The sequence below is a fragment of the Podarcis bocagei genome (assembly GCF_964188305.1).
Source record: "Podarcis bocagei genome assembly, chromosome: 5".
Classification (NCBI taxonomy): domain Eukaryota; kingdom Metazoa; phylum Chordata; class Lepidosauria; order Squamata; family Lacertidae; genus Podarcis; species Podarcis bocagei.
In genome coordinates this window covers 74,672,108-74,682,454 of record NC_138129.1, presented here as the reverse complement: position 1 = coordinate 74,682,454, position 10,347 = coordinate 74,672,108, and the positions used below count along the sequence as shown (strand labels likewise).

Below are 10,347 nucleotides of genomic sequence, written 5' to 3'. Positions count from 1 at the left end.
TTAAGAGGAAAAAAGTGTGTCTTATGGAGCGAAAAATACGGTAATAGTGCAGTCCGATTCAGGCGCACAACCCACAGAAGTCAGTGGGCAGACTCCCCCCAAAATAGGTTTAGCATTAGGTTGCAGGCTGTTTAAAAAGTGTCTGTACTGGCAATATGTAATTGTGGTTTGGGGTTTTTTTTAAATGACGTACTTCCAAGTGTATATCTTGTCTAGACTTGAAGTACGTTCAAGGTTGCCTCTTCTTTCAACAGCTCAAAAACAGTCTGGATCAAACCTTAAATCTCCAAGGCATTGACATTTCAAACCTTTCAGAAACTTGCCAAAGTTTCCTTTTGGAGACCGTAACAGAACCCAGCAGCAGATGCACCGGCTTTTGCTAAACGCTTCAATAAGAGAATAAAAGTTTGGATCCAGACTTCCTGGCTTATATGCTATGGTAGTCATATGCAGAGCAGTAGACCCATGGAAATTTATGGGCATGAGAAAATGAGGTCCGTTAGTTTCATAAAAGTAGCATTTAATAGCACCCAGCACCCAGCTGTTGTCGTTGTCATCTTCATCAAACAGTGAGACATCAAACATTAGAAACTCCCCTCAACAGGGCTGAGAAGTCCCTCTGCCTGGTTCCCTGAAACTTCACTTCTCACAATGACGGAACTGCCAGAAGGCCCTCGGAGCTGGATCTCAGAGTGGATACGCCTTCTGGAAGAAAGCAGTGGGTTTGGGGATCATTATAACTGATTCTTCCTTCTCTCTGCTGTCCCCTGTGAGTCCTGGAAATTTGGAGAATTGAAGGTATCTGAACAAAAGAGGAGCTGGCTGCATCCGGTCCATGGCCCTCACCCTATTCTTTCGTGGTCATGGGAAAGCCAGAAGAGCAGAAGTCCAGAGCACTCTTGACTCCTGTGGTTTCCAGCAACTGGTAGTCAGAAGCTGTACCATCTTCATCCATGGCTAGTAGAAGTCGACTCTATCTGGAAGAGTCTTGGAGGTGACAATGGGAATCTGCCCAAATCGCCTCTCCCCGCCCATCCTTCCTCCAGCAGATGTTTCTTCTAGATCTCTCTCTTGTGCGAATGAAAGGAGTCCTTCTGCTTGTGGAAAAGCAACTCCTTGAGCATATTTCACCGCCAGGCAGTCTCAGAGTTCTTGCCACACAGCCCTCCCATACACAAAAGGAGGTTAAATTATTAGAGATAATTTAAAGGCTTTTCTAACAAAATACCCCCTGTCCCTGTGCATAGCTGGGTGTTCTTCTGCTAGTCAGCACACCTGGTACAGAGGGGAAGCAGGCCACACAAATGAGTCATGAACCCAGCAGAGATTTTGTAAGCCTCGGATTTAACACAAATAACTTTTAATATAAAAAAACTATTTAAGAAGCAATTTGGATTATTTGTCCAGCATGCAATACAAAAGGTGCAGTATGTTTTCCAGCCCTCCTGTGTCGCTCATTTTCTACAATTACGCAAAGGCCACGGGAAGGGCCTTTGTAGCAAGAATTCCATGAATGACTTTTACCCTCCCTTTTGGTAGTAGGCGATTGCCAGTTCCTTTCATTCTGGAGCCAGATTCTTAACTATTCTGCTTCAAAGAAAGGGGACTTTTATTATCAGTCCTACTTCCGGAGCATGTTCTCAAATCATGTTAGGACACATTGTTTCCCTCTCTCTTCCAGCAACGAAGCAGGGAGCAAATGGAATGCAGACAGTAGACGAGTTTGGTACAGATATTTGGGAAGACGCACTCGCTGACAGCAGTACCTGTGTACTCAACAAATGTAGTCTTAGCACCACCTCTCTGGTAACAAACTCATTGTTCAACAAGGCAAAATTAATAAATACAGTCTTGGGAAGAGTTATATGCAGGTGGGGTTAAGTGATGTTTTGTCCCAAATGAAAACAGACGTTTTCAAATTAATTCACTCCCCCAGCCCAATCCCTTCCCTTCCCGTTTTAGTACTGTACCTCCAGAAGCTCCCATACAACAGGAGTATTACACACAATATTCCGATCTGGATGAGGGGAGCCCTGCTGATGGTCCCCCGCTACACCTCTTAAAAAGAAAATAAGGGGGTGTCACAAGAGCACTCCTGATCTTGAGTGATGTGAGGGAGCACTCTATAAGTAAATAAATATTTAATAATAATAGTGGTTCAGTGTTGGTTATTGCAGTCACTCATTAAGAGGGGATGGCATTGGCACTGAGCAATAGGTGCTTGTGGCACTCACACCACCAGATTCCACGCAGCACTCACAATTGTAATAGAAATGGGGAAGGGGAGGAGAGAGAATATTTACTCGCTGACATAACAATGAGGTACGAATGCTGGAGAAAATGCAACAGAAGCGATACCTTGAAGAACAGCCCTAGGCATTTATCCAGGACAACTGAGCAATGCAAGAAAAAGAAATGGTCACGTGCAAAGAATCAAAACTCACACTTTGAATACTTTGGAATTGGAGGGGGAAACATTCGCCTCAAGAGGATTTAAAGTGCAACCCTATGAATCTTTATTCAGGGGAGTCCTACTGAGTTCAACTGGACCTTTGGGTATTTGCAGGTTTGCAGATCTAGATTGTATTTATGGCAAACTGACTAGTGAAGTGGGTTGGTGGTTTTTTTTTGGGGGGGGGGTAGAAACCAAGTATGTGGCTCCACCAAGTTTAATAATCTGAAGTTCTGACAATACTGTCACTGCATTGTCTTCCAGTTGTAGTATGCTGTGATGGGGATTGTGTAGAGTGAAGGTAATCTTTGTGTGGGGTGATCTTTGGGGTGGGGTGTGGATGAGAGAATTAGCAGCTATTTAGTATTTGCTGCCCTTGGGAGGTATTTATACTGTAAGACAGGATAATTTATATCTATATATAAATTAAAAAACAAAACAAAACCAGACCACTTTTTAAATTCATTGCATAGCAGTGCTGGGAACTTTGCACAGAGAAAGAAATGTGCAATGTTAACGCACTGTCACCCGCCTCAAAACTCTCCTACCAGCTTCTACCCTACCCTGTTTTCCAGGCTCGTTTGCTTTGTTGGAAGGGGAATTGGTCATCCGTACTCTTCCCAACATCATTTTATCTTCCTGCTGCCAAGCCGTCCGTCCATATAACTCAGCTTGACACAGAAAAATGGTTCGGCTTTATAGAGTGGGGTTTTTTTTCAGCTGATGAATTTGCCATTATTTTGTCTTCCTGGAATAAACAGTAACAAGATCAACCATCGTCGAGGAAGCAAACTTAATATGATGGTGCAAATTCTTTGTTTATGTACTCTCTAAAACTAGGCTGCTGAACGTATTATTCTTGAATAAAGGGGTGGGGGCTCAACTACTGGGTTGTAGTTTTTGGGGTTTTTTTAAGGCTACGTTCAGCTTGAACCCAGCTTTCCCAGCCATTTGTTTTAGCTAAGTGGGTTTCGATTAGTCCATTGGTGTTTAAATTAGTCAAAAGAGCAGAAGGCCTAATATGATTAAGGAACAGACCCGGATGGTGGCAGGCATCGAGACCATAGTCTGTAGAAGCTCCAAAATGTGATGTTGGGAAAATTGTTTTGTTAAAAACTACAGTACTGTTCTGTGGAACAGAGCTGATGCTTCATACTCCATCGCTATTGAGGTGCTGTATGCTACGCCTTTCAATTTTTATTTCAGCTGCATATGTAAGAGCTTCAGGGCATGATTTGAGGTGTTGTCTGTGCCAATGGATCTCTGTTTAGGCAAAGTGTTCTTTCTAGCATAGCTCGTCACTAACATTTGCCCTTGGTATGCTGTACTTTGGCACAGCCCGAGGCTAGCGTGATATAGCAGTGCTCCCTCCTAGTTAACCCAACCTTGCATTCTCCCGTGCTCTTTGTCGGAAGATTCCCAGCCTTTTTTAGTGGGAGATGATGATTGCATTCAGGGTGTGTAGCTGGGATCCATTGCATGTGAAACATCCCTTTGCTGTACATTTAGGAAACGAGATTTGCGGTCCAGAAAAGATGGCCACATGCGACATGCATGCCACCACTAGGTTAAAATAGTAGGTGGTGGTGTATTTTCCATCCACGTTGCAAGAAAGGTAGAAATCCCTGTTCCCATCCACATAGCAGAGGGCAGATGATCACATCAGACAATTCGCAACTGAATGAACGTCCAGTTTCTCCTTGCTAGATCAGCGTCAGCAATACAGCACCTGTGGTCTCTAAAAGAACGCTAAAATGAACTGAGCCACTAAATGCTTTTTTATAGTAAGAAAAGGTCACCAGTTTAATCATGTACATTAAGCAGGCGAGCAGTTTGTAAACATTCAAAAGCGGCAGCATCCAAGTTACAAACATCTTTAAAGGAAAAAGAAGAAGAATCAAGATTGTTTAAGGATTTCCCTCCCCGCCCCTTCCTCTTTCCCCTCCAAAAAATTTGGAAATGATGTTTCAAAATACTACAAACACCAAACAAGCTTCTACCACCCTTGGTTAACAGTCCTTTCTTACAAAAAAGGAGTTCCGGATTCCCAACACGGGGTTTTATAACAAGGTGTACTTTTAATATAATCTACGTTAGTCACTTGGGAGTTCTACCTCTGTTCAGATCCCATTAGCAAAGGGAATGTTTGTGTCTTGGTTCAACGCTTCTTTGACCTCTGAAGGCAACGTGTCAAAGAGGTGATCTTCTACAATGAGTCCACTTTTCCTGAGAAGCCGACAGAGACCCAGCGTAGCCGGGAGACGGTCTAAACAGTTCCCCTTCAGCTCTAGGTGTGTTAGCTGCAAGAGCTGGCCAATCTTTTCCGGAATCGAGGTGATGCAGTTTTGCCCCAGGCTCAAAGTCCTCAGCTTGGTACACTTAAACAGCTGTTTTGGCAAAATGTCTACTTTGTTTCCGGTGATATGCAGGTGCTGGAGGTTCTGCAGTAGGCCTACCTCCAGGGGAATCGCTGCAATAGAGTTGTAGCTCACATCTAAGCATCTGAGCTTCTGTAAACTGAACACTGCAGCCGGTAAGGATTCGAGTTTATTGTTGGAGAGGTAAAGCGACTCCAGGTTTTTCACGTGGGTAATGGAAGGAGGAATGATGACTATTTTGTTGTGCCACAGCTTCAGGCAAGTCAGTCTTTTCAAATGTTGGAAGCTGATGACTTCTTCGATTGTGCGTATGCTGTTGGACTTCAGGTCCAGCTCCTGCAAGTTGGTGAGGCTGAAGATGGCGTGCGGAATCCGCTCCAGGTCGCAATTCTGCAATTCCAGCTCTGCTACATTCATCATTTTCTTAAGGCTATTCAACACAAAGAGCTTGGTGCCGTCGTTATGGATGACGAGCTTGGTTAGATGCGGGGCCACATCTGTGATGTTGGATGGAATTTTGGTCAGGTTGCTTTTCACGTAGAGAATTTTGAGGTGCCTCAGTTCCCTAAGGGATTCAAGTCCAATCATTTTGTTGTTTTCAGAGTTCAAGTTGCCTATCAGGTACAACTCCCGGAGGTTTTTAAGTAAGTACACCCAAGCCGGGATTTCCGCCACGTCAGTGAACTTCACGTGCAGGCACCTCAGGTGGTCGCGAAGGAAGCTGAAGGCTGTTTGTTCCACCTTTGCGGGACAGTGGTAGAGGTGTAGCTCTTGCAGGTTCGTCATCTGGGAGATCTTAGCCGGGATTTTAGCTTCAGGGATCAGCTCAAGTTTCAGCACGTCCAAGTCGGTAAGATCAAACACGGCATCAGGGACCCCTGAGAGCATGAAGAGATGGAGTTCTTGCTTGTCCTGGGCGTTGCGGGAAACATGCTGGCGCAGCTTTTCGAAAGTCCACTCGTGGTTCAGGCTTATTTCCCTCAGCTTGTTTTCACTCACCTCCGACAAGAAGACACCGAACCGCTTGGAGTACAGCTGGTCATACTGGTCCACCATGTGCAAGAGAAACGCAAAGTCGTTCTTAACATCTGGAATATCGCTGAAGCTGCTCTCTTCCCTAACCTTCTCGAAGGAATACTCCTTCAGGGGTAACCGGAACAACCAGAAGAGTGTGTACAAACAGATGAAACCGTAGACGCAAATGAGGGAAATGTAACTGATGAGCAGCTTTTTCAGCATGTAAGCCATGTTGTGTGTGCATTCGAACTCCTGGTAGCCAGTCAGGTGCTCCACTTTGGGCATGCAGCTGTGCTCAAAGCTGATTTCATTGACGAAGTTTGCCGTGTAGCAGAGAATAAATATGAACTTCACAGTTTTGATGACCGTCTGGACGACGTAGAGTTTGTATATCAAGTCGCTGTCCTCCACGTGCGCCCGGAATTTCCGTACTTTTTCGAAGAGGGCTTTGGCTTGCTCGCCATCTTTTTTGTCCAAAATGGTCATGCTCGGAACCTCGACGACGGGCTTCTCCGCTGAAAACTTGAAGCCCGTCTTGTTGATCATGGGGGTGCTGGCGCTCGGACTTCCTTCATCGCTGCTGGTGGACACATGCTTGGGCAAAGACTGGGCCCCGGTCAGCCTCTGCTTATTCTCCTCAGAATCCTCACACGCCGTCTCAGACAACGCCTTTGTAGTCCACGGAGATTCAAAGCACTTCCCCAGAATGGAAACAAAGTGCTCGATCTTTGAGCAAGTTTTGGGATATTTGAACCAAAAGTTGCTGCTGACCATTAAAATAATGGTATGTATAAGAGCTAAGTAAGGAAAGTACTTTGAATACCAAGGAAGAGCCAAGTGGTAGCACATCTGGTTAATGAAAACATATTGCTGATAATCCAAGTTAGTTTTTCGGCCCAGGGGATCTGCCTGCTCCTTCTTCTCCTCCGGACTAGCGACAGTGGAGTGCAACGGTGGAAAGGTAGATCTGCTGAGAGGTATGTCAGTTGCGACGACAGGTGCAAAAGAAATGGCCCTCGCTCCCGGCGCTTCTTTGTCTTGGGCTGCGGTTGTTTCGGGTTCCGGAACAGCGCTTGTAGCTTTGGCACTCGCCGGGGAGCTGGGCTGCACCTTTGCGTTGACAGCCGACTGCAGGACGGGCAAACAGACCACCTGATCTTTGGTCAGCTGCATGGTTCCAGCAAAAATGGCGACCATCAGCATAACGACTGCTAGGTAATCCATAAATACGTCCCACCATGGTTTCAGAATGCGGTACGTTGGCTGAATGTCATTAAGAGATGCAACTTCTGCAAGGGTAAACATTCCTGTAACGAGAAGGAAGAAAAAAGCAGCTGTCATTCATTGCTGGCAGATCAAATTGTGCTTTATACTCTTGAATGTAAACTTAATCCATTAGACCAGGGAGTGGGTAACCTTTTCCTTTTGGCCGAAGGGCTATATTCACCCTTGGCTAACCCTCCAGTAGTGGGTGTAGCCGCTACACACACACACACACACACACACACACACACACACACACCAACCCTCAGCTAACCCATGTAGATCAGCAAAGGAGGGGGTTATTGTGCCCTCCTTGCTCAAATGAACCATCCAATGACTGGGAAAGGAGTGAGTTGCATCCCCGTTGAAGTGGTTCAGACGTCTCTGCTCAACCCAGTCCAGTATCCGCTTATATTGTTTTCCTATGCTCTGCCTTTGACCAAACTGCAGGAGGCAGTGGAAGACAGGAGTGCCTGGTGTGCTCTGGTCCATGGGGTCACGAAGAGTCAGACACGACTAAACAACAATAACATGCTCTGCCACTGCCAAAATGGGAGGGTTCTTGGGTAGCAAAAAAACCTTGTTTTTTTCCGGGGGGGTGGGGGTGGGGAGAATCAGACCCTTAGGTCAGGGATTAGCCACTCCTGTACAAGACCTACAAATTGTTAACCTCATTCACTTGCTTTCTGAAATGAAAAAGGAACACGCACAACCCTTTCTCTACCCATTGTGAATAGCACCCCTAAACGGATTTACTCAAGCCTGGGCAATTTTGTTTATTCTGTGAAATACATCCATCTGAAGATTCTGCCCCCATTGACTGATAAACAAACTCAAGAGTTTTAAAATCGTACCAAATGAATGACGCACCACGCCGTTTAGTTCTTCTTTATAAAAGCCTTTTTTTCCTGAAGGGAAAATGGTATTGCAAAAGGGGCATGACAAGTCATGATGGTACAATGGACGTCGCTAAAAAGCGGTTCTTAACGATTAAAAATTAGTCAACGTTTTAGAATTAATTTCTTTCCACAAAGAGCAGTTCTCAAAGCATTTGCGCAGCTCTCTTTACAGTGATTTCAGGCTTTTGTTGTTCATTATGTTCACCGGATATGAGCTATGCAAGTATGAGAATTTGAGTGTTATGGAGAGATCTAATTTTGTTGCTTATAATTACACAGCCCAGTATGATTTAAATTTTCACCTACGTGTCTTGAAGAGCTAAGTAAAACAAAACCACACTTTAGGAAACTGCCCCCTGCCCCCAATTCTTACAAGAAGAGCTGGCTTTGGGTTTTTCTGGAAGATAATAAGCATCCTTTAAAACAAAGAAACCTACCATATATGTTGACCTGCAACTACAAGATGATCTAACTAAATGCAAAAAGGATGCCTGCTTATTCATCACTGCCTGAACCGGAGAAAACCAGATCTCCAAAGGAGAAACTGCAAGTAGTATCAGGTGAACTGCAAGACCAGCAGTAGGGGAGACTTCACGACTAGTTGCCTAGGCAACCATCAGTTTTAAGTCTGAAATCCCATTGAGCTCGGCAGGACTTACTTCTGAGTAAACACACCAAAGAGAGGATTGCTAAGGCTATAAAAATATTTCCCCAGCTACGGTGGCCAGGAAGAGGAACTGGAAGCAAGGTAACGTGGAGGAAGGAATTCAGAATTATTCTAGTTAAATGCATTTGCACAGATTTTAGGTTTTTAACTACATCCACTTTGATAAGCAAATATTTTTTTAAAAAAAAAATTACAAGACACAGGGGAATTGTGTGTGTGTGTATAATTTGACAATTCACCCCCCCCCCCGACTAAAAGGCAAAGGTAAAGGACCCCTGACAGTTAAGTCCAGTCGCAGACGACTCTGGGGTTGCGGCGCTCATCTCACTTTATAGGCCGAGGGAGCCGGCGTTTCTCCGCAGTTTTTCCGGGTCATTTGGCCAGCATGACTAAGTTGCTTCTGGTGCAATGGGACACCAAAACCAGAGCAGTGAACAGAAAAGCCGTTTACCTTCCTGCCGGAGCGGTACCTATTTATCTATTTGCACTTTTTGGGCGTGCTTTCGAACTGCTAGGTTGGCAGGAGCTGGGACCAAGCAACGGGAGCTCACCCCGTCGTGGGGATTTGAACCGCTGACCTTCTGATTGGCAAGTCTAAGAGGCTCAGTGGTTTAGACCACAGTGCCACCTGCATCCCTCCACCACAGACCACAGAAATGTAAATATAGCGTGAAAGCTAAGAGAAGCATGGCCAGTTAGAAAACTACTAGTCAGATCAGTTTTTGGAAGCCTCTTCCTCAAGTGCAAAGAAGGAGGTGGGGGAAGCTCCCTCCCCCATACAATCTAGTTCTTCTATTTAAAAAAATAAAAAAAATGCTAGTTTTGCTCACATCTAATGGGTAGGGAGAGCAGGACAGCCTGGAAGCATTAGTGTCATGGATTGGCTGATGCAGAGTGGTGCGAGGCACCAGCTGGGGAACCCCCAAGGGAACCCCCAGGGGAAGAAGGCTCGGAGCCAGGCGGTTGGTGGTGGGACAACAATGGGTGGTCAGAGGGAGCAGACTGGGAGGAGGAAGAGTCAGAAACTGAAGAGGCAACAGGGCTTAGTGAGCAGGAAGAGGTTGTGGCAGAGAGCAGTCACGAATCAGAGGCAGGAGAGGAGGCGGGCCAGTAGACAGAGATGGGGCAGGCTGCTGAAGAATCCAGAGAGTCTTCCCCTTCTGCTGCGACCAGCTCCCCTCCCCTCCAAGAACACACAGAGTAATGAAGAGGGTGGAGCAATGAGAGACAAGACGACAGAGCCTTAGGCTGCTGGGGAAGGAACAGCGGGAGGAGCCTTAGGGAGCGGTGGGAAGGTAGGGACTTTCATTCCCCGCAACCATCTCACTGGGGCAAGATCTACTGGGAAGAGTTGCTGTGATCACACTGTTCAGATATTTCCAGGTTTTCTACGGACTAGAGAAAAACTCACAGGGAAGCCCAGATTACACGTTGCCTCCAAAAGTTTTGACACTCATGGTACTGAAAAGGTGCCTTGTTGTTAATTTCAACGCAATCACATTCGTACAAGCACCAATTCTAAGCACAAGGGGCTATTTCTCATGCCCTCCCAACTAGCTTCCTATACAACTGGGAGGAACGAGTGACATGAAATACAATACAATTTTCTGGAGTGGGGAATCCTTTGCAAATCTCTCTGGAAACCACTATGAATGTAGGACAAAGGTGCGG

At 45.6% G+C, this 10,347-nt stretch overlaps 1 protein-coding gene across 6 annotated transcripts in view; it reads right to left on the bottom strand.

Annotated features, from left to right (window-relative positions):
- Positions 1 to 503: 503 nt before the first annotated feature.
- Positions 504 to 10,347, bottom strand: part of LRRC8D (leucine rich repeat containing 8 VRAC subunit D) — a 78,006-nt gene continuing 68,162 nt past the window's right edge. For all 6 annotated transcript variants that reach the window (XM_081194002.1, XM_081194004.1, XM_081194001.1 and 3 more), the window contains exon 2: positions 504 to 7,154. In XM_081194002.1, coding sequence (XP_081050128.1) covers positions 4,573 to 7,152 — 2,580 coding nt within the window. In that variant the 5' untranslated portion in view covers positions 7,153 to 7,154 and the 3' untranslated portion in view covers positions 504 to 4,572. The remainder of the gene's footprint in view (positions 7,155 to 10,347) is intronic.